Below are 24,157 nucleotides of genomic sequence, written 5' to 3' on the forward strand. Positions count from 1 at the left end.
GTGGTTTGGCGCCCCGGGGGCCGGCTGCTCGCCACTGCCCCCGGCGTCTACCCGTCAGGGGGTCCAACCGGAGCCCCGGGACCTTCCCGGCCGGGTGTTCCTCCTCCCGCTCCGCAACCCAGCACCGAGCTCACCACCTGCTCGGTAGCAGCCAGATACAGGAGTAATGACTCCCCCTCACAGGGGGCGACAAGGATGGGTGGCGAAGCCAAGTAACGCTTCACGTCCCGGAAGGCCGCCTCTGCCTCTAAGGTCCACCGGATTGGGCCCTTTTGCTTGAGGAGCCGGAAGAACGGTAGCGCACGCTCTCCCAAGTGCGAAATGAAACGCCCCAACGCCGTGATGCAACCATTGAGGCGCTGCACATCCTTGACTTTCCGCGGGATCTCCATGTCCTTGATGGCCTTTATCTTCTTTGGGTTCACTTCTATCCCCCGATGAGACAAGAGGAATTCCAACAGCTAGCCCGATGGGACACCGAATGTGCACTTCTCCGGGTTAAGCTTGAGCCGGATCTTGCGAAGGTTATCGAAGGTCTCCTTTAAATCATTAATCAGCGTCTCCATCTTTTTGGTCTTCACCACGATGTCGTCCATGTATGACTCGATATTTCGGCCGAGCTGTTGCCCCAGGCACTTCCGCAGGGCTCGCTAGAAAGTGGCCCCCGTGTTCTTCAGCCCAAACGGCATGCTGTTATGGCAGTAGCACCTGACCGGGGTCATGAACGCCCTCTTCTCTTCATCTTCTTTGGCCATCATTATTGGTGATACCCAGAGAAGGCGTCGAGGAAACACAGCGACTCGCACCAAGCGGTGGAATCCACAATCCGGTCTATCCGTGGGACCGAAAAAGGATCCTTGGGGTAGGCTCGGTTCAGGTCGGTGCAGTCTACGCACATGCGTAGTTTGTCTTCTCCTTTAGGCACCACCACTGCGTTGGCCACCCAGGTAGGGTATTTCACCTCCTGGATGGCCCCAGTTTCCAGCAGCTTTTTGACCTCCTGGTTGATGAATTCTTCTCGATCTTGCGCCTGGGAGCGCGCTCTCTACTTGTAAGGGCGCGCGTCGGGCCGCACTGCTAGTTTGTGCTCGATCACCTTCCTTGGGACCTCGGTAATATCCGACTATTGCCATGAAAACACGTCAGAGTTTTCCCGGAGGAAGGTGACGAGCGTGCTTTCTTATTTGTCCGTCAGGTGCGCGCCAATGGTGACGGTTTGAGTTCCGTCAGCTTGCAGGGGCACCCGCTTCGTTGTGCCACTTGTCTCCTTGAGGCTCTTCCCGGCCCCGAGGACGACGCCGGCTCGCCCGGTGCTCCGCTGGTGGCCCGCAGCACGCCCCCAGAGGGCCCTGGCTCCCATTCGATGCCAGCCGGGCTCCCGGTCGCAGCTGGTGGGGGTAAAGGGAGCCTTGCCCGGGCCCGCTTGGCACTGGGCTTCGAATCCGAGCCCTCGGACTCATCAGCGCCACCATGCGACTCAAGTGGTACAGTCCCATGAGGCACCACAGCGCGTCGCGAATGTCCGTACGCACGGTAAACGCGCCATCTTTTGACGGCACCTTCAATGCGCCATAGGCTGGGTGGATGGTGACCGCGAACTTGATCAGGACCGGCCGCCCCAGGATGCCATTATACGGCATGTCATACTCTGCGACGTCGAAGACGACATCCTGAGTCCGATACCGCGCCCCCGTCCCGCGGCTCACATGCAGGGTAATCTTGCCCAAAGTCGTGACATACCCCGCGGTTATACCGTGGAAGGGGTCGGAACCCAGCAGCCTACGAGGGGAGATTTGGAGCTGGTCGGAACCCAGCAACCCAGGACCGAACTAATGAAGTTGAGGCTGGCCCTGTCGTCAACCAGCATCTTGGTCACAATCACGTTGTTGATGATGGGGGACACGACCAAGGGGAGCTCTCCCTCCCCGAGGCAGTGCAGGGTGCGGTCGTCGGAGTCGAAGGTGAGTGGCTGGTGCGCCCACTTCATGGGCTGGGCCACACCATGCTTGAAAGCTGCCAACAACTCTTGGCCACGGTGTTTCACGGCGTCATGCGAGGCCGCAACTTATGCCCCACCGTGCAGACATGCCACCTCTCGGGTGACACCAAGGGTCCTTGCGCCATGTTCCATGGGCACTCCTCCGGCATCCCACGTCGCCACCACCCCACCTGCAATTTCCGCTATAGCCTCCATAGCCAGAGAAACCTTCCAACGCAACTCGCGCGCCTTGGCGCGCCAGATGTCGGTGCCTTGAACCTCGACACCGGGGATCTCTAGAACCCCCTTTTTGTTCGTGTGGGGTGAGGGAGCTGCGTCGGTAGGATCAAACAAACAACTCTCAAGAACACACACACGGTTTACCCAGGTTCAGGCTGCCGAAACGTAACACCCTACGTCTTGCTTGTCTGGATTGCTAGAGCAACACTTTGGGTACACAGCCTCGAGGGCACACACCCGCTCCCGAGGGTTCTCACTCTCACAGGAGTTGAGCTCTCTCTCTGTGTGTCTGTCCTCACTATTTTGTAATCCTTTTTCTAGTGCCTCTGGTCCTCTTTTTATACTACAAGGAGATACCACAAGGTTGGGCTACATGCGAGCCGCGTGCAGCGGGTACGTGGCGTGTGCGGTACCAGCCCTGGCGTGGTCTTCTGACCTTTCCCTGCACGTGTCCGTCCTGCTCCTGCACTGACCCGACAGGTCGAACAGTCTAGACGCGACCGATCAAGCCACCAAGTCACCAGGCACGGGCGGTGCAGGTCCCGTCTTGTCGCTGCACAGTGTAGATTCCTAGCTTGTTTTACTCTTTTGTCGTCCCAACCACCGAGGCAGAGGCTTCAATGTGGCTGACAAGTGCGCCACGTGTGACGTTTCCCTCTGTCATGTCCGATGGTCGGCGGGCCAGCTATCATGCCCCCGGCGGGATTGAAACGGGCCGTCCCCAAGCATGGAGCCCACGTTGAACGTAGCGTTCCACCACGAGTTCCGACTGCATCAACAATCGGAGCAACAAAATCGCACGAGATCTGACGCACACACCGACAGCTACAACCAGCCAGTAAGCCATCTTCCTCCGTGATAGACCCGTTTTTGTCCCACACCTCGTAGCCTCGTAGCTAGATCATGCGTGCGTACGGAATAGAACTAATACTAAATATTTGTTCGTAACACAGTGAGCAGAACAATGCGCACAAGTAGCTAAAATGCCGCTATAATTGTATCTCACATGCCCGGTAGCTTATCTCGACGATGGAGTGTCCGGCGTGCAACAATCTATTGGGCAGAAGCTGCGGATCTGAGTCAGAAAACACGCTTGAGATGACAATCTACCTCCACGATGATTTCGAAAAACGCCTGGTTAATAAGATTCCACGAGAAATAATCATGGCCATCACACAACATATTGTTCTTTGCGATTAACGAAATCACACGTTAGCAACAGGTTGTTCCCTGCAACAGAAGGAATCTATTTATCCAGCTCTACGGAACGCATGCCGCGCTCGTTACTCCCAAACAAAACATGTTTAAGGCAAAGATATGGAAGCGGCGGGACGTAACGACCATCCAGGGGTACATGTATCCAGAGATCATCCGCCAGCATGGCATAGGCGCATGCGACTGGATCGTGATGACGATGAACCCCGACGAGCTCACCATCGACGCCAGGCTGTTTGGGCCGGATAAAGTCACAGCCATGCAGTCTATTTTTTGCCGCAGTGAGTATTCCCCACCTAACAACGTGGCTCGGCGCAGGAAATAGAAGAAACAAATACCATATCATGACATGCTTATATCCCTTGTTTTCACGTTCATTGCAAAGGGTACAACGGACTCACCGATCGGGAAAAATGCCTCGTTGAGATCCTCATGTGGTCGCCCGGTACGTGTTTCTCGCTGGACGCCATGGAGTTCATCTGTGGAGCATATCCTTGCGGCGGGCCAACTTCACATGTATCCATGGGTCCACAAGTTGGTGCCGGAGGATATGGAACGGTTGGTTACAGCATCACCAGTGTATAAGGTCACATTTACAATAAGATGGGACCTTTGTACCAGTCTTGTAGCTACCTAAAAATTTCACAATGCTTGTGGCTAAACTTGTCATTAATATGGGCCCACAACATAGAAAAATTGAAGTGGTAAGCCTCCTTGTGTACATAAACTATTAAAAAGTAATTTTTTTTGTCTTATGGGCTGTCCACAAGCTTATGGGTTGCCCTTAAGCTTTTGTGCTTGCGAACAACTGTGAAATCATAGGTGATGTGTAACATTACCAAGTGTTTTAGATGAAACATTGATGTTGATACTTTAGATAATATGAATACTTATATGATGACTTGTATCTTGTTTGGACTTAGTGCTTTGCTAGTGGTGTGTTGATCCATTAATTTCTTATGTGAAAACATGGCGTGAATTGTGTGGAACTTACCCTGAGTCAAGTCGTGTACTTGTGCTCGTATTGGTTATCTGTGTGTTCGCTTTCAGGTGTTGCCGGAGCTACAGGAACGTGGTCGATGATGGGATCGAGGGACGAAGCTTGGGAGAAGCTAAGGTCGAAGGATCAATGTAATGCGGGATGTTCGTGCGAAGGAACAATGAAAATGAAAACTACGATAATTCGGAGGACACCGGTTTGTCGTACGTTGTTTATATCGGAGATGTACGGTATTGAAGATATTCGACATGTACGGTATTGAAGATATTCGACACGAAGACATCACAAGAAGAGTTGATGGCATGTAGTGGCATCGACGTAGGTCCAACCGTGGCTGGATGAGAGCTGTTTAAAGATTAAACAGTAGCATCATCAAGATGACGTCCGATGAAAACGTGGTCCACATGAAAGTTGTGCGCGTCGTCGAGACGAACAACTTTGATTTTGAAGTCATCTCAATCCAGGTCGTTTGTGGGCCCCACGGGCAGAATAACTACGGAACAGAGGAGTTCGTGTTGGATTCGGACTCGGTTTAGGGTAGCGAATTTTTCCTTATAAATAGAGTGCATCCTAGCTAGGGTTTTAGCAAGGACGTGAGAGAACTCAGACATTTGGATCTAGATCAATTCCTGGAGAGTTCTTGAATCCATGGTTGCATCTTTTGTAATCGATCGACATCGTTGCAATAAAGAAATTCGTTGGCGGTGTCATTTCTGTTCTTCTCGGATCTTCATGGATTCTTCGTGCTAAATCTTTATAACACTTTGTTGCAGGTTTATCACGAGTTCATAATACTTTGCTGCAGCTTTACCACGAGATCAAGGAAAGATCGCGATTACTATTTTTCTTGTTATTTCTCGAAATCGATTATAGATTAATTCTCGTACCTTTCTGTCAGCTATTACTGCTTTGATCATATCTTTTGATTGGTAAGTCTAATTGAGCTGATTCTTGTTGTGTTGGTTAGATAATTTCAATACCTTTCTTTTGGACACTCATACGTATTTTTTGGTTCATCCAAACAAAAGTTACGGCTGTTTTACTATCACGGACAGAAAGGTGATTCAGGGTTTGAACTTTCGGGAAAAGTTTTAATTTGTTTCCGCGCAATCATTCACCCCTCCCCCCCCCCCCCTCTGATTGCCTATATCAATCTCACAATTGGTATCAGAGCAAGGTCTTTCTATTTATTTTAACCGGTTGATTAGACTTTGTAGATATGGATAGGTATTCTATCAAACCCTGTGTGTTCAATGGTGTTGATTTTCAGTTTTAGAAGGCAAAGATGAAAACATACATCATCGCACAAAGTTACGCCATATGGGAGAAGGTCGCCAAGCCCTATGAGCTTCCCATGGACGATGTGATCACACCAACAAACTTGGTCCACGTGGAGAACAACTTTAAGGCGAGGAACTACATCATCCAAGGTCTACAATGAAGTGACTTCGACCGTGTCGCTCAACTTGCATCCGCTCATGAGGTGTGGAACGCACTTTGTAGTTATCATAAAGGATCAAACTCTGTTAAGGACGTACGTCAGGACATGAACAAAAAGGAGTACGTGAGATTTGAGATAAATACAGGTGAATCTTTGGATGAATTCTTTGCATGCTTTAATAAGATTCTCAGCAACTTACGTGCATTAGGTGTTACTTATACTGATGCCGAGGCTTCTAGGCAACTTTTGAGTGCATTAGATATGTCCATATGGGAGATGAAAGTTACATCTATTAGAGAATCTACTGTCAAGAGCACACTTACACTTGATATTCTGTACTCAAAATTGAAAACTCATGAATTAGATATTCTTGCTAGGAGAACCGGTTCCAAATCAATTGCACTTGTTACTAACCCTGGAAGCTCTAATGATGGTACTTCTACATATTGCTATGCTCTGTCTTTTTTGTCTCAACTAACTGATGAACAGCTAGAGCAATACCCAGAGGAAGAATTGGCACTCCTACCTCTCGTTTTACACGTGCCCTGCAAAATGTTCGTTCAAGGAAGAGAGGTGGAAACAATGCTCCGAGGTGCTTTGAATGTGGTGATCCAAATCACTTTCACCAAAATTGTCCTAAATTCTTATCCAAGATGGCGAAAGAAGAAAATGGGGAGGACAAGAAGAAGAAGCGCCCCTTCAAGATCAAGAATAAAAAGCGGGGCGACTTTGCTTGAGCGGTGACTCACAGTATTTTCTTTGTAATAAATGAATATGGTGAACCATGCTTGAGTGATGTGGATATCGAGTCTGATGAAGATGATGCATCCAAAAGCAAGCGCGACATTAATGGGATGTGTCTTATAGCTAGCAACAAGAGTGCTACCTCCGGCGACGACTACGACAGTGACAGTAACAATGAGGTAGAACTTTCTTATGATGAATTACTTAAAAGTGCTAGTAAATTGAGTTTCTTGCTTGATCACGCTACTGAAAGAATTAAGAAATATGACTTGAAATTTGCATCCATGAATTCTGAAATTACTAAACTTAAGTTTATGATTCCTAATGATGATTCCTGCAAGTCGATCACGCTACTCCATGAATTCTGAAATTACTAAACAACAGAGAAACACAATTAAAAAAAACATTGTCGCATGGATTCACCACAACCACTGGATCCCAGTGGAGTTGGAGCCGCTGCACGTACCAGGCCGTGCCATCTTCCTCCGATACGGGGCGGGGCGTGGAGTTGGCTCCCCATGGCGGCGCCCACCTCGTCTCCGGCCATGGCGGCGGCTACCTCCTTAACTGCATGAGATTGAGAAAGGGAAAGAACAGAGAGCGCCGAGAGAGGGAGAGTGGAAGAAAACCAAGAGTGAAGATGGGGAGAGAAACTTATGAGGGAGAAGGCCGGTGGCTGCTGATCTGTAGAGGAGAGGAGAGAAGGGCGGCTCAGATCCGGCATGGGTGGAGAAATATGGTGCGTAGGGGCCCACTTCTACTCCTCCAGGTGCCACACTTTGCCACTGCTCCAGTGGTCAGCCGGAGTCGCCCGTGGCCAGATCTAGAGGCGTCCTGCACCGGCGAGGCAAGGAGGACGGGCGCACAGCTCCTCCTCATCATCCATGACGCTGGCTGTTGATGCAGATAAAGAAGGAGGAGAGAGTTTGGGGGAGAGATAAGGAAGGAGGAGAGATTGGGGGGGAGAGGAGAGAGTTCGTAGGGGAGAGGAGACAGAACTTGGCGGCGGCAGGGAGGAGAGAGCGAGAGAGTTTGGTCATGGCATAGCTAGGGTTACCTTTATATAGGAAATAGATGGACCGAGATTTGTATGTAAGCCCAATAGTGTATTAGTGGCTGGCCAAATTGTAAAACCCGTTACTAATGGATATTTTTTTTGTTTATTCGTTTGTGTTTCTCATAGTCTATTAGCTTAATGTCTTAGTGGTGTAAAATAAGGTGTAATATTATTTGGCATGGCAAGCTACCTTTGTACAAAAAATGGATACATCATCTTGAACTATAGCACAGAAATGACGATAACTTTGGTCATTTGGCTTCAAAAATACCCATTTTTCGCAGTTGGAAAAAATCATTTTTTTATAACCAAAAAATTATAAATCTTTTTACGAATTTTTTTTGCCATGACAATATGCACATTTGTGCAAAAAATGTATAAATTATCATGAACTATGGCATAGAAAAGGGTAAACTTTGGTCATTTGGCTTAAAATCTAATGTTCAATTATGAGAAATAACAAGATTGTACTACATATGTCATTTTTCAAATGTTACCATATGATATTATTATTCCACTATATTAAGCAAGAAAAAATAAGACTTCAGCAAAAAGAACCACATTTTTCTGATTTTTTATGAATTAGTTATGATTTTTTTCAATCTTCAAAGCGCTCCAGGGGTCATCAGTGGCGGACTTAGATGTAAAGCCCGCCACTGATGTGTGTTTTTGTGAATTTTGTGATTTTTCAGACGTGGATATGAGTGACGGGCGCGGTACGCCCGCCACTGATGAGTGGTCATCAGTGACGGGTTTTATGCGCCCGTCAGTGATGACTCGTCACATATACACTGTTTTGTAGTAATGAATGTATAAATCTATCCTTAAGGGTCACCTTTTTGCTTATGGACAAGTTTTCTAGCACATTGCGGGTGCCCTTAGTGTACGACTATTTTCATATTTCGTTGACAAAATTTCAGAGTTTTCCAGTGGAGGCCGGAACCGACAGCGCTGGACCTCGTTTGTGTCCAGTGACGCTGGTCTAGGGGTGCAACATGGTGACCCTCAGGTACCCGTTGACCCTCCTGAGTTCAAACAAATGAATTAGTTTTTCAAAAAAATTATGTCATTTTGAAATTTTAGTTCATTTAGTTGAACTAAAAAGGATCAATGGATGACCTGAGGGTCCGCATTCCTCGCCAAAATTTCTGACATCGCATTGGGGGACAAAGTCCTGGTGATATCCCATCCAGATGATAATTTCGGTAGAAAGGATCCCTAGGATGCCCGGCCATTGCATCAAGTGCCAGGCTTCTCCGCAAATATAAGGATGCAACGCATGCCACATTTCACCGTAAGAAGAGGCAACAGGCTCATGAGGCCTGTTGTACTCGTGGCATATCGTCTAGGCTTTCCAGCGACAAACAGTTTGTCTCTACTTGTACTCGTGGCACGGCTATCACAATAGTGACACGGGAACGTTAGAGAAGAGGGCGCACCACGGCTCTCCACTCTTTCTCCGGAAAGGACGTCGAGGAAAAAAAACCGAGAACACCGAGGAGAGAGCCGTACAGCGCAGGGACGCAATGACCGTATAGCCGGGGACAAGCAAGGGCCCACAACAAATAACAGGGACAGCAAGCAGAACCCCGGGACGAACCTTGCGAAGGCGCACAAAGGAAACCAGTGCAACAAACGAATCATGGATGGAGGCTCACCGCGGCAGAACGAAGAACACCCACCGGCGACCGCCCATGGGCACGACGGAGAACAACGGCAGGTGAGCACGAAAAACACCCTCGCAGAACGAAGCGAGACCGACACGGGTAACCATCAGCCACAGCGGAGCGCCCTCGACGGCGTGCCTCCCCGGACGGCAGCAGCCAGGACCGACCGCTGGCAAAGATAGTCAAACCAACGCGGCACGGTTGCAACCGCCGCCCCCGACCTTCCACCTCGTAGTCATAACCCCAGCGGAAGCGCGGAAGAACGCAAACCTGCAACACAGCCAAAAACAACAAAACCACCAACGAAAGAAATCAAAGGAAGCGGGTACCCTCTGATCAAACACAAAGAAGGACAAACGGACAGACTTGCACGAAGCCCCTAAACACCATCCTCCGACACGTCGCCGCGCAAACACAATCCCTGAAAACCATGAAAAAAACAACCTGGCCAACGACGGGGCTAACGACGGGCAGGCAACCTTGAATGAAGAGCCGAAACACGAACCTCCGACTCGCCGCCGGCACAAGCCCCGGGCAGAGACCACAAAACCCATGGTGCCGCTGGCCCGAAGGACAACGTCCAAAAAGCACGCCGGCAGCCGTGCACCGTCGTCCACACCGAGGGAAGGAAACGACCGACGCGACGAAGCGGCCTCGCCGACGGCCCGCCACCCAAAGGAAACCCCGCCGGCAGGAAGAAGCAACTCAACACGGCAGACCCGGGATGCGCGAGCACGCAAAACCGACGGCAGAAAAACCTCGAGGCCACAAACGAACTCGAGCGGACCAACACGACGCAGAAGAACCAAAAAATGGCGGAGAACCATCCGGCAACAAACTAACAAACGACTCCACCACACCCCCACTGCATAGGCGCGCGACGGAACGAAGCGTCCCGGGGCAAACCATGGGAAGCGAGGCCGGCAGAGGTAGGGTCGCTGACAGCGGGCCACCCAAAAAAAACCTGTACCGGTGAGAAAACACAAAATACATGGGCACTCGCTCAGGTGGCACGCTGCCAGGGCGAAAAATCCTTTTCACTTTCGAATTGAGACTTACTAGTACAATGCCCGTGCGTTGCCACGGTCTCTTAAACATGTGCACGCGAAAATTCATGTTTATACAAAACATAACAATATAATTGGACATTCAATCAAAATGATCTCGGAGCCGATGCTAGCAGCCGCGGCCACGGACATGGCACCCAGTCCACGCGGCCCGCCGGCCGTGGCTGGCGTCAGAGCACGCGGTGGTGCAGTGCACGAGGAACCGTGCGGCGGTGTATAGCGCCGATCAGCTCTGAACCCCTTTGCTCGTCTCTTGCACGATAATCTAATCCGGCGCCGACGCGTATCGAGAGCGGTCACCATAGGAAGGTGTTGCGCGGGTAGATGAGTCGGCGGTGGCAGCTCGAGAAGACAGCGCTGTGGGAATATGGAAAGGAAGGTTTGATGGAGCGTAAGGAGACACGAAGAATCAGAACATGCACAGAAATTGATGCATGGCGGACGACGACGAAGATTTCCTTCGTACTTTTATTATTAGGGATTAGGGATAGATATCTGGACACTGACATTTTATTCGCTTCTAAAATCAATAGCCTCTCTTCGGCGTAGTATTTCGTATCAACGAGCGAGGAGTAGTATATATCAATACGTAATGCCATTATTAGATGCCAAAAAAAAAAAGAAACAGAAGCCGTTACGATGTCAGACGAAAACGAAAGTTGGATTCGTCGGAAGCATCCTCCGCTCAAACCAGACCCAGTTCCCGGTTCTTCCCCCGCCCCGAATAGTTCCCCCATGTTCGCCCCTGGCTCCCTTCCGCCACGTCTCACAGCGCCGCCGCGTACCGAGTCTTGGTATGACATCGGTGGCTCCTTCGCCCGGCGGTGGGCCGCGCAAGTCGACGCGGATCAGGCCGCAGCCCAACAGCCTGCCGCCTCCAACCCAAGCGTCTCCTCGTCCACCTGCGCCTTGCCCGCCTCCTCGTCCGCCGCCCCCGAGGGTTTGGCTGTCACCACCGCCGCCGCTCTGACCACGTTACGACCTGTTATTGCGTTCTTTCTTTCTTGATTCCTTGGTTTGGGGGATCTTTCTTGAGGGTTCGTTTGATTCCGCCGCCACCACCCAGCAGGCCGCCGCAGAGACCGCCGCCGCCGACGAACAGCCCGCCGCCTCCGATGACGGTTCTGAAAAACCCGTCAGCGACGACTACACGCGCGTCGCCTCCGGGCCAGATGTCGTCCCCGACCCCGGCGTCTCCTTGTCCACCTCGCCCGGCTCCACCGCCGCCTGCCCGCCTCCTCGTGCGCCGCCTCCGAGGGTTCGGCTCTGACCACCACCGCCGCTCTGACCACGGTACGACCTGTGGTTCTTGCATTCTTTGTTTCTTGTTTCGTTGGATTGGGGGATGTTTCTTGAGGGCTCGTTTAGGCGCCAATGTGCTGGGCTGCTTGCCCCGACCTGATCTCCCTCTTTCTATCGCTTCAGCTGCTTTTCCACGAGTATTTTCAACCCCATGGCCAGAAAGAGGAGTTAGCAAAATAAAATAAAATGCGTGATTGCTAAGCCTCCTGGTTCTAAAGTCCAGATCGAGCCCGGACCTTGGCTTCAGAATATGAGAGTTTCTAGCTCATACCAGCGTGAAATCAGTGTCATGTCATATCAACAGACCTCCAAAATGTAATTTTCAGGTCAACTCCATCCCATAGATCAGCCACAGATTGATTTTGTTAATTAGCAATTACATGCAGATCCCAGAATTTGGTAGCCAGACAACAATGGCCAAACAAAATGCCCTCCCTAAACTTGGCAGACCTACCATTACCCATTTGCCACCGATACCCTATTCTGGCTGCTATATCCTTCCAAAAGGGGGAAGCATTCGTTCCAGAACACCAAAAATATTAGGATTAGAAGTATTGTACTTAAAATCAACAATTTTTAGTACTCTCTCCGTCCCAAAATAAGTGACTTGGATTTGTATAGATTCTTATACAAATCCACGTCACTTATTTCCGGACGGATGGAGTATCTTTTTTGTTCTCAGTTTTCAGTATCAAACCTGAAACGACAACTATAATATCTCCAGTATTAAACCTGAAACTACAAGCAAACTGGAATTGTTTCAGTTCAGTCAATAGTCTCAGTTTCTTGTGACCTCCTAGTCTTAGTTTTATTTTCATTTTCATTCTTTTCTTAGTGCTGTCAGTCTTAGTCTCACCTGAGTTCAGTTTCTTATGACCTTTTAGTCTTAGTTTCTTTTCTTCTTAATAATTAGTCTTAGTTTCTTTCTTAGTATCTTTCTTTTTCAGTATTAATTAATCAGCTATATGCCAAATGAAATTTTATTGTTTAATCTCTTCCAAATGAAATGCAGTGTCTGATATATGCCAAATGAAATTGTCTTGTTTGTTAGTTTTGTGCCCCAATTTGTCAGTTTCAGTAGTGCCACACAAATATCAGCTATAAGTATCAGATCCCTACTCTCAAAAAGTCTGAGTATCTGTCATTCGATTAGAAGAAGGAATACTGTACAAAAGGATCCAAGGAGGGTCCCAAGGAAAACAGAAAAGAAAAAAAAACGGAAGGGAGAAAAGCCTAATCTCCCGGATCAGCCGAACACGCACGAATCTGCACCCGGATGTCCTCCCAAATGAGGAGGGCAACCTCAAGGATGGGCATCGCGGCCCCCTTGAAAATGCGCCTATTGCGTTCCTTCCAAACCCCCCACCACGTGTACAAGAGACTTCCGCTAATGGCCCGCTTCGTCGCCTTGGGGGGGGGAGCCGTGAAATTGAGCCTTGTATGCCGAGACCGCAGAGTAGGCACCCGAGGTGCACCACTTCCAAGTGATGGAGTCGGCCGTGTCGGAGAGGGTGATCCCACACAGAGCCTCCCAAAGTTCCACAAAGGCCGTCGACTGTCGAGGCGTGGAGATGCAAAGAAGAGAACAGATCCAATTGTGGGAGGTCAGCTCTTTCTGGACGGAGCTATTCTTTCACGAGGCGATAGCGAAAAGAGCCGGCCAGCGCTGGCTAGCGATCTGCCCGTCCGGCAGCCAGGCATCATGCCAGAACAGGGTCATGGCACCGTTCCCGAGTTGGATCCTGGTGGAAGCTCGGAACAGGGCCATATCGGTCGCTGAGCAGGGGGAAGCGAGTCCATTCCAAGGCCGGCCAGGATCAGTCCAGGAGAACCACGGCCAACGGAGGCGCAGCGCCCTCCCAAATCTGCAAAGATCCGGGATGCCGAGACCTCCCAGCTCCTTGGGGTGGCACACCAAGTCCCAGTTGACGAGCGAGAGCGAGGAAGGTTGTTGTCCCGAGGAGCCGTGGCGCATCCAGATGAAGGAGCGGATGAGCCTGTTGATCTGCTTGAGGATGCCGACCGGAATGGAGAAGACCGTGAGGTGGTACGTCACCATTGCCGAGAGGACCGACTTGGCAAGCACCACTCTGCCGGCCTTGGTGAAGTGCCGCGCCTTCCACCCCGCGAGTCTGGAGCCGATCTTGTCGATGAGAGGCTGGAACGCCACCGACTTGGGCTGAGCGGGAGCCCAAGATAGGTGCAGGGGAAGGAGCCCCTTCTGGCCGGGAAGGCATCGAGGGCGTCCCTGGACTGCTCCTCGCTGCATCCATTCGGGAAGAGCTCTGACTTCTCGAGGTTGGTGCGAAGGCCTGAGGCGTCGTCGAAAATATGAAGGAGCCGATTGATGGCCACAAGGTCGTCGACGTGAGGGCTGGTGAAGATGCCGGCATCATCGGCGTAAAGGAAGACCCGCACCTTCACCCGCGCGTCACGAAAAGGCCTAAGGATCCCCGCGTCCGTGGCGTGACGCAGGATGTGATGGAGCGGATCGATGGCAATGACCGTCTCGAATGCATAGAATCATGGGTATTTGCAAGTCCCTTAACATTCCAATTGGAAGAGGGTTATGCCTAGATGTTGCAACAAGATGGGGCTCTACAAACAGAATGCTAGTTGCTCTCAAACAATATAGGCCAGTTTTGATTGAGTATGCTCTAGTGGATTCTACCTATGCATGGAACCCTAGTAATCGTGATTGGAATTTATTTAGCACTATTCAGCCCATATTGAATTCATTTGCTGAAGTGACCACAGTTTTATCTGGATCAAATTACCCCACCGCCAACATCTTTTATCCATACATATTAGATGTTAAGATTGCTGTGAGCACACATGCTGTTCGATCAGAGGATGAGGGCTTGAGAGCAATGGGTAAAGCAATGCTTGATAAATTTGACAAGTATTGGGACAGCAGCTATGCAGAAGAGCAATTATATGACAATGGGAGAGATAGAAGAAAGAAGAAGAACAATGTGATGGTGATTGCTTGCATTCTTGATCCTCGATTCAAGTTAAGGCTTGTGGAGTATTGTTTTAAAGAGTTGTATGGAGAGAATAAAGGATCACGTGAGGCAGAAGACATAAAAACAGAATTCTCTGCTCTTTTTTCCAAGTATGAGATGCAACATCGAGAGAAAAATGGTGAGAGCAATGAGACTAGACAAACTGCAAGTTCTAGTAAGTCAACTACTACTATGTCTACACTCTCTAGTGGGTTTAAGTCATTCTTGGCCGAGACAAATGCAAACCCAAACAAATCTGATCTGACAAGCTATCTAGAGGACAAAAATCATCCCATTGAGGATACTAATTTCAAAGTTCTTGATTGGTGGAAGCTCAATGCTCACAGGTTTCCAATAGTTGCAAAAATGGCAAGAAACTTCTTGACTATACCGGCAACAAGTGCGTCTTTGGAGTCTACATTCTCTACAGGAGGTTGAGTTCTAGATGACTACCGCAGCTCACTTCGCCCTAGTATGGTTGAGGCACTGGTTTGTGCTTCTAGTTTCATTAAAGGTTCAAAAATTAATATGATGAAGCCTAGAATAGTTGAAGTAAGTTTACTTGCTGCTATTTTCTGTCATTGCACTTGTACAAATTTAATTCTTTGTGCATACTAAAATAGCTGAACTCTTGGCAGGAAGAAAACAATGATGATGATGTGGAGGTCATACCATTCCTGGAGTCGGTGGTTGAGAGCAACTAGTTTGTTTGTTATGCTTCTTCGATTCTTTTGCTGCTATATGCCTATATGATCGTGTTGGACTTGAGCGTTGTTTTGTGTTTTGAACGTACGGCCTTTTGTGATGTAATGATTATTTGAGTGATGGTCTGATGGAGACATGGACAGTTCTTTTGCTTTGTGGATTGGCCGGAGAGCCTGGAGTGGTGGCTCCTGTTAATCTGTTATGATTTATAATGTTGTACAAATGTTTTGTTTGTCAGTTTTTCTGCATACATGCTGCCCATTTTTTTCGCCGCTAACGAGCTTAACGAGCGCTCGCGAGCAGTAAACGAACCGAGCCGAACAGTCGAGCTCTTAACGAGCGAGCTCTTAACGAGTCGAGTATGCTCGTTAGCCAGGCCTACTACCAACGAGGCAGTTGGGCTGCGAAAGTTTTATTACTCTACAAAGGAGTATCAAGCGTTGGGATCCAGATTTGGGCATGTTTTCCCTTGGGCTGTTGCTATTTGGGCCGAATCTACTAGTAGAAACCGGAGCGCAAAGCCGGTCCCGCGGATGAAACGTGTCTTCTAATACAGGTAGTCTCGAAGTATACACCACACTCGAATATTCATTATTTTTCGGTAGTTTGTGTTGAAACATAGTATCAAAAATTCGCGTCTACTTTTGTTAATTTGGTTATAACCAAAACCGAACTGAAATTTAATGGTTATAACCGAAACCGAACCGTAAATTTATACGAAACCGTATTAACCGAAATACATAAACCGTACTAACCGAAAAACCTTATAAACCGAACCGAACTGAGAAACCGAACGCATACCTTGACTTGATAGTAAGACCGACATTTGACACAGTACTGATGCATTGCAGTAGCCAGCAGCAACTCTTCTAATGATTGACCTTAAAGATTGACTATCAACATAAAATGATTTTTCCTGATCTTTTGGTATCTTGTACTTTTGTTATACTCGTTTGTTTTTTCTTCTTAGATCATATAGGCCCCTCTTTTGGGCTTCTATGCCAGCTTCTAAGTTTCAGACGGCTGAATCTCAAAAGAAGAGAAAATTTCCCACAAGCTGCTAGGAGAAACGCAACCCAAATCATGTGTAAAAAGAGCTGCCATGAGAAACTGGTTGTATACTTGTGCTCAGAATTTCAGTTATACTTGAATAGAGAAAGCTTTGTGTATTTGTAAATTATTGTATTATTTTCTTCTTATTGTGTTGAATGGTTATAGGGCTGAAGGCCCATCTTCTACTGGTCCTTATAGCCCAGCAGGTCTTGTACTTGTCGTACCCTAGCTGAGCGGCCAGAGGAAGAAGAGCAGAGCAGCAAGCTGCTGCAGCCTGCAGGTGCATCTCCAGCAGGTTACCAAAAACTGGTTCCCTAAACCTGTTTTAGGGATAGGAGAGAATAATTTTTGAAAAAATTTGGTCCTCCAGCAGGCTAACGCCGTTCCCTATTTCTTTTCCTTCATCACAATGACATATTGGACCCACAGGCCATGACACAAGCTTTTCTTCTTCCCCAAATCCCCATCTGCTCCGTCAACACCCCGCCGGAGAGCACTTCCCCTCCAGTCGCGCTCGCCCCCGCTCAGCCCATCACGCCCAACTCGGTCGCTGTGGGCCCGTGCCGCCCGTTCGCTCGCCGCCTGCACGTGCGCGCCCATCTACACACTCCCGCCCTTGCCAGCCCACCTGCCACCGCCGTCGAGTCCGCCCGTGTACCACCGCGTCCTCATGCGTGCCTCTGCATTCATCCGCCCGCAGCGCCAGCTCGCAGGAGGTCGACGACCGGCTGAAGCTGTGGAGGGGATCGAGAGGAGGTCGAGGAGGGGTCCAGGAGGTGGCCATGGTGCTCCCCAACTTGCCGGCTGTGCGAATCGACAACAGCGTTGTCGTTGATTTGACGGTGGCGGGTGGAAGAGATGGCGGCAGAGTGGTCGCCGGGCACGATTCCGGCCGGCAATGAGGTCGAGACCTCTCGGAGGCGGCGAGGAAGGCTTATGGCGGTGCGGGGAGGTAGTGGAGGCGGCCGGACATCGCGGGCGGTGCGGCCTGGCCGGTTCGGTGGAGGCGGGTCGGGCGGAAGGCAACGGAAACGGACGGTTGGGTTCCCGTCGTAGCATTTCTCGTTTCCACAATTTCTGTTTGGGTTTCATATCCAGTCAGAAGGAGGTTTAAAAAGAGTAAAATGCACCCACACTCACTCTATTTGAGCCGTATTCTCGCTTAAGTCGACGTATTTTGGAAAATGAAAGATACGGTCACTGCATTCGACGAAATATCTCATCTCTGGTCACCGTTACGGTATTCGTACGTATTCGTATGATTCACTTGCCATGTCAGCCGACACGTAGGCGTGTGTTTTTGCAATCAAACCCTTCTGGAAAGTGGGCCCACCATCCCCCCGTCGCTCTTAAAAATTTCCCACCCCACCTTCAAATCCCTAGTTTCTCGTCTCGTCCTGTGACTCCTCCGTGCCGGCGGCCCGACCGGCTCCTCCGCCGCGCATCCCCAGCCTCCTCCGTGCCGGCGGCCCGGCACCCGCCATTCGACAGCCCGGCCGGCTCCTCCGCCGCGCATCCCCAGCCTCCTCCGCGCCGGCTCGTCCCTAGTTCCTCAATGTCCGCTGCCGGCAGTTCGTCCGCGTGGATGGCGGGTGAGCTCCCGCTCATAACATGTCCAGATTGCAAATGCCGGCAGGTGCATGTTTTCTTGTCGACCACCGCCCTGACATGTTCTTCTACAAATGCATGAACCACAATGTAAGTTAGCTATTTGGTTCTAATTTTCATCGTCTGTGTTTTCTGTTGCTGTTCATCTTCAAGTGAGCATGTTGCTTTTGGTGCATGTGCTTGTAGCCAAAGGTGAAAGGGGGGTGTGATTTCTGGCACTGGGAGAAATCGTACTGCAAGTACTTGGTGAAGATGGGATATATGGAGTCAAATGAAGTGGATCAGTTGAGGTCTGAGAAGAGCCCTGAGATGAGGACAGTAGGCAGGGAAGAAATGAAGTTTGCAGTCAGAGAAGCAAGTGTATCAGTTGGGCTTGGGAAAGAAATGCTTTCAATGTTGAAACTAGCTGTGTTGCTTTTAGCAGGGATTTTTGTACTCTGTTTAGTTATTGTAATCAAGATGTGAAAAATGCATGTATGAATGAATGCTATGGTGTTGAATGGAAAATTTGAATGCATAGTATAAATTTGGCTTGAGCAGTTAGTGAATGCAGTTGGACATTTAGATAGTAGTTTATAACTGAAACCATACAACAATCTAGTTCACAGCGTAGACAGGTTTAATGACTGAAAATTTCACTTGAAAATGTCAAACATGGACTCTTTCTTCTGCTTCTTAGCTGCTTGCACTTGCTCCCTTTGCATGACAGTAGCAGCCCTAGCTGCTGCAGCTGCTTCCTGCCTAGCTTGAGCTGCAGCCTTCTTTTCTTGAGCTGCCATCTTCTTGTCATGTTCTTGCTGAGTTCTCTTGGCAGCTGCTGCAGCCTTCTTCTCTTCAACTTGGACAGCCTTCTTAGCAAGTGCTTCTTCCCTTTTCTGTTTTGCAATGATAGCCTTCTGCCTGGCAGCTTCTTCTTTCTTTGCAAGTGCTGCAGCCTTCTTCTGCCTTTCTTTCTCTTCCCTCTAAGCCAGAATGTCAGCAACTTGCTTCTCATGTGATTCATACCTGGCTTCAAGTGTAGCAGAATTTCTAGCTGCAGATACTTGAACCTTGGCATGCTTCATAGCAGCAACCTTTAAAGCTAGATTTCCTTCTTTTGTTGCTGTGCTTGGTCCTGGACCAGCTTTTACAAGAGCCTCTCTAGCAGTTGCTATGAAAGAACTATCTGGCAAAGGACTAGGTTGGGCATTAACAACCTTGGGCATTGGTGTCTACAATGAAAGGATGAAACAAGTAAAGAAGTGCATAATTTTGAAGAAAACTGGTCTATAATTTGCCCTGATTGAACTCAAACAATTGAAACAAGTAAATAACTCAAACCATTGAAACAAGTAAAGAAATACCTGACTCATCATGGAATGAAGCATTGTATGTTCATACTGTGCTCCAAAAGGCACAGCATCTTCCATGTTGTGCTCTTGTGTTATAACAGGTTCTTCCATTGCTTCTTCTTGTTCCTATTACATAGTGCATAGTAAAAGCAGGAAGAATTCATATGTACAAATATTCCAGCTATGAGTTTTTGAACATGAAACTTGTTGAACTTTGTACCTGTGTTATGACTGTTTCTGGTTCCTCTTGCACACTACTTGTGGCCCTCTTCCTTCTCGTGTTCTGTTCTTGTTCCTTCTCATATGGTGGAAGACCAGCCTTAAAGTCATTGCAGCCTCTTTTGTTGTGACCAGCGAGTCCACAATGACTACAGATAATGACAATCCCATGCCTGCTGATCCTTTTCCCACCTTGCCTTGCAGGCACTTCCTCTACTGCTTTCCTTCTGTTTCTTGTAGGCCTTCCAACCTTTCTGCTGTACAGAGGTGGCTTTATGGCACAACCATTCATTGTAGTCCATTCTCTTCTGTCTTTACAAGGCATGATCACTGGACCATATGCTTTGCAAAATGTTTCAGTTGAATAACATGAATGCACTTTGGTCTCTGGTGGAATCCTCTCATGCCTAAAGCATGAGATGGCATGAGAGCAAGGGATTCCAGTCAAGTCCCATCTTCTACATGTGCAAGCATTGACATTGAGCTCCACTATGTAAACTCTGCCCCTATCTTGCACCTCAAATGTCCCATCTCCAGCAGGTGATACAAAACAAGTTGATGCAAGTTCTCTGTTCTTGGCTAATATTTTCCTTATCTTTGGACAGATGGAACCATGCCATGATTGGGCTTCTTGCTGTTTGTTGTAAAACCTGGACATCAGTTGGGATTTGATTCTGTCAATCATGGTCAGAATTGGCAACTCTCTAGCTTCAAGGATGTACCTGCCATGTGCAGAAATAAACCAGCTATGAGTGCATAATTGAAAAGCAGTAACAATTTTTGAACATGAGTACATAATTGTCCAGCAGTAACAATATATTGCAATCTAGGCCATACATGGTAACAATTTTGGGTTCACTTGTTGAAGACCTCAGAGTTATTATTGAGCAAAATGTCACACTTGCTGAAGTCATTTTGAAATGCTCTGACCCAAGTGTTAGGTGGCAGATTATCTAACCATTGAAAGGCCTTCTTGTTCATAGCTTCCATTTCCTTTCTAGCCTCTTCCCAAGTATCAACAGTAGTTCTTCTAGCTATCTTCCAAAGCTGGTTCTTCAGAGCATCTCCTCTAAAATTAGCTATTGTGAAATTCTGCCACATGTGCCTCACACAGAATCTATGATCTGAATGGGGGAACGACGATGATACTGCATTTATCAAACCCTGAAATTAAACAGAACACAATTAAATTCTGCAGTTCATAAACAATAAAGTGAACACACAGAATCAATAACACATACCTTTTGTTTGTCAGACATAATTGTCCAGCATGAGGTGTTATCAATTCCTAGATCTTGCTTCAGGGTGTTCAGAAACCAGGTCCAAGATGTTGTGTCTTCCACCTCAACAACAGCAAATGCCACTGGATAGATGCAGTTATTTGGGTCCATGCCCACTGCTGTCACTAACTGCCCTCCAAATTTAGTCTTGATATGGCAGCCATAAAGACATATTAGAGGTCCGCAACCAACAAGGAACCCCCTCTTACAAGCATCAAAACTGAAATAGCATTTGCTGAATCTGCCTTCATTGTCAACTGAAAGGAAGAAAGTGCTACCAGGGTTGGATCTCCTCACTTCATTTGCATAATCCCAAAGGAGATTGTACTGACCAATTTCATCTCCATAGATTTTCTTCATGGCAAACCTTCTTGCCCTTGATAACTTGCTCCTTGAAGGTGTCATACTCCAGTCCATTTGAACTATCCTTGAGAAATTCTTTAAACTCATGTTTTCATCAGCTCTGAAACACTCAATGTACTTCTCTGACAGAAATCTTGATGTAAATTTCTTGATCTGCCACTTCTTTCCACAAGTATGTTCATCATTGTGCCTCTTGATCACAAAACAGTTGGTTCTACTATCATGTGATGCCCATATGGACCAAGGACAGCCTGCTTCACACTTAGCTGAGATTCTAAGCCTATCATTGACTGGCAAGGTGATATCCACTCTATTCTTGCAGCAACACTCCCTTATTGCTTTCCTTAGCATCTCAGGTGACTCAAATATCTGACCAATCTGTAAGATAGGATTGATCATGTCTTCAGGTCTGAATCTCTTGAAGTTGTGCTTCACCTCATCATCTTTCTCAGAATCTGAGTCAGGGAGATAGAGCTCATCTTCTTCTGAATCTTGTGCTGGTTCTGCCACATCCTTTCCTTTGCCCAGAGCCAAGTGGTCAGCAAGTAAATCTTCATCTTCATCACTGATGTCATAGTCACTGTCAACTATCTCTTCATAATCAGTGTCAGAGTCAGAGTCAGAGGTAGAATCAGAATCAGAATCACAATCAGCTGACTAGTAGCACTGAACTATCTTAGCAGGTGAGATCTCTGTTGGCACTGCAGTATAAAAAGTTGGCAACTCCTGCTCAGCTGGCAATGCTTCAACCTCTATCTGTTTCCTAGGTGATATCACTGTTGGCAACTGAGCTATTGGGCAAAGAATTACATCATCTAGTGCTTGTCCAAGGCTACCTTCATGATCAAGGTAAACATGCAAAAACTTCTTCCCCCAAACCACATATGACCTCATCATTGTGGTCTGTCTCCTCATCAGATTTCATGTCCACAGGACCACCCTTGCTCATCTCTACACCAGGCATGCAGAAGTACACCTTAAATCTCCCTGCCATTTCATACCCCAGCCCCTCCACGATATCTTCAATGTCTTTGAAGCACCATTTATCCCCTGGTATATGATCTACCCAAGCTTATCTGCCACCGACGTACCCCAAATTCACACCACTACCAAGAAAGAAACCTCCATGATGCAGAAACATACTGAATCCGTACTGGGTATCACAGCTATCTACACATATGAAGCAGAACACAAAAACCCTCAAGCACAAATCGAATCTAAAAACCTAATTTCTAACAGCACATAATCTCCAGAAGAGTAAAACATGATTTACGGACGAAATTAACCAACCAAAATCACCTAATTCACCAAAGCGCGCTCAGTTTTCATGGATTAGGAGCACTTACTATACACCGGAGGTCGGGCGCCATCGCGGCGACGAACTGGCCGCATGGTGACCTCGTCGTGCCGCCGCACCGCCACCAATGCTGCCACCCTGAGGTCGACCGAACCAATCGCTGAAGAAGATCGCCCAAAATCAAACCCTAGGACTCCCCGATCACCGCCGCCGTAATCGCCGCCCTTAGCCCCCTTTCTCCGCCTCTATCTCTCTCTCTCTGTTCGACCGAAGGAAGGGAATCCGAAGGGTTCAGGGACTAAACTGCAAAAACCACATGCCTTAACTGCTCCAGCGACGGGGGCATGGTGGGCCCGCTTTCCAGAAGGGTTTAATTGCAAAAACACACGCCTACGTGTCAGCCGTGGCAAGTGAACCGTACGAATACTGTAACGGTGACCAGAGATGAGATATTTCGTCGAATGCAGTGACCGTATCTTTCGTTTTCCAAAATACGTCGAGTTAAGTACGCATACGGCTCAAATAGAGTGACTGTGGGTGCATTTTACTCTTTAAAAAACATACCCCCCTCCCCGCATTGCCCTCCTTTGGCGACTCGGGGGAACCCTAGCCGCCGTCGGCCGTAAGGGCCCCTTCCCGTGCTTCCCTGCACCGTTGCCTCCTGAGGGCTTGCTGGCGAAGCCACTCGTCAGGGAAGATGGCGGCGGCGCGACTTCTTCACCCTCTCAGGACACTCGCGGGCGGGGCCATGATGGCGAGGCGCGACGACGGGGGACGGGCGGGCGAGGCCACGGAGGCGGCGCACGGTGCACGACGGAAGCCCGGCAGGCGAGGCCGCATGTGCCTCCAGGGTGCGGCCGCGGTGGTCTGTGCGCTCTGTTGTTGCTGCCGTCGATGGCGTGGGCCCATTCTGGGCCTGGTTTGGGCCGCGCCGACAGGCGCGCGCGTGCAGGAGGAAGCGGGCGTGGTGGCTGCTTCGGTTGGTGGAGTTGGGGGTGTGGTGGCTCCGGCCAGTTGCGCGTTGGGTGTCAGATCCAGTTCTTGGGGCGTCAGATCCGGCTCGTGGGGCTGTCTCGGCGCCCTGGCCGGTGCCCGGTGGTGGTTGGCTGCGTGGCGTGCGACACCTTCGTCGACGCTCGCGGTGGTGCGGTGGCCCCTGGTCAGGCCTTTCGGCTTGCTGCGTGGCTGCTCCTGTCCACGGTGGGTGTGGTGGCTGCGGGTGAAAACCTAGTGCCGACGTGTCGGTGCCTGTACGACGGCGTCCTCGGACGTTGTTTCCCTTCCTGAAGGTGTCGTCGTGCAGTTTAATACACATCCCACCTTTCGCAAAACGAGGCGTCTCCGAGCGAAAGCTCAGGTTCCTTGTTCGAATCGGGTAACAGCGGCGTCCTTGGACGTCGTATCCACCTTGGAGGCGTTGCCTCTGGAGGCCTCGTTTGGCGGCGGAGTATGCTTGCAGGTGTCTTGGCCAGGGATGGCGGCTTCTTGCGACGCGGGCGTGCATGCTGAGGTGCGAGCTGTTGCTTTTGGGCAGCCTTTCTTTGCTCCGATCGTCGAAGAAGCCCAGTTCCGCCTACCTTCTTCT

At 49.1% G+C, this 24,157-nt stretch overlaps 3 protein-coding genes and 1 long non-coding RNA gene across 4 annotated transcripts; 2 read left to right on the plus strand and 2 right to left on the minus strand.

Moving 5' to 3' along the window:
* Positions 1 to 3,389: 3,389 nt before the first annotated feature.
* LOC112269462 lies at positions 3,390 to 3,985 on the minus strand. Its single transcript, XR_002961313.1, has 2 exons — positions 3,835 to 3,985; positions 3,390 to 3,729 (listed from the first exon to the last, which is right to left on the minus strand). It is a non-coding gene; the product is annotated as an uncharacterized LOC112269462 (long non-coding RNA).
* Positions 3,986 to 11,018: 7,033 nt separating this feature from the next.
* Positions 11,019 to 15,616, plus strand: LOC112269453 (proline-rich receptor-like protein kinase PERK8). Its single transcript, XM_024456215.1, has 3 exons — positions 11,019 to 11,383; positions 11,479 to 11,702; positions 15,355 to 15,616. Exons 1-3 carry the CDS (start codon positions 11,049 to 11,051, stop codon positions 15,366 to 15,368), a joined length of 573 nt encoding a protein of 190 aa, XP_024311983.1. The 5' UTR covers positions 11,019 to 11,048; the 3' UTR covers positions 15,369 to 15,616.
* A 2,230-nt stretch (positions 15,617 to 17,846) lies between these two features.
* On the plus strand, positions 17,847 to 18,618 carry LOC112269356. Its single transcript, XM_024456006.1, has 2 exons — positions 17,847 to 18,172; positions 18,269 to 18,618. Exons 1-2 carry the CDS (start codon positions 18,086 to 18,088, stop codon positions 18,545 to 18,547), a joined length of 366 nt encoding a protein of 121 aa, XP_024311774.1. The 5' UTR covers positions 17,847 to 18,085; the 3' UTR covers positions 18,548 to 18,618.
* An 8-nt stretch (positions 18,619 to 18,626) lies between these two features.
* On the minus strand, positions 18,627 to 22,854 carry LOC100821374. The gene is made up of 6 exons (XM_010241409.3): positions 22,622 to 22,854; positions 20,874 to 22,445; positions 20,591 to 20,796; positions 19,634 to 20,354; positions 19,426 to 19,539; positions 18,627 to 19,293 (listed from the first exon to the last, which is right to left on the minus strand). Exons 2-6 carry the CDS (start codon positions 21,672 to 21,674, stop codon positions 19,045 to 19,047), a joined length of 2,091 nt encoding a protein of 696 aa, XP_010239711.1. The 5' UTR covers positions 21,675 to 22,445; positions 22,622 to 22,854; the 3' UTR covers positions 18,627 to 19,044.
* Positions 22,855 to 24,157: the final 1,303 nt, after the last annotated feature.

Source organism: Brachypodium distachyon, chromosome 5 (genome assembly GCF_000005505.3).
Source record: "Brachypodium distachyon strain Bd21 chromosome 5, Brachypodium_distachyon_v3.0, whole genome shotgun sequence".
NCBI classification, from domain to species: Eukaryota; Viridiplantae; Streptophyta; class Magnoliopsida; order Poales; family Poaceae; genus Brachypodium; species Brachypodium distachyon.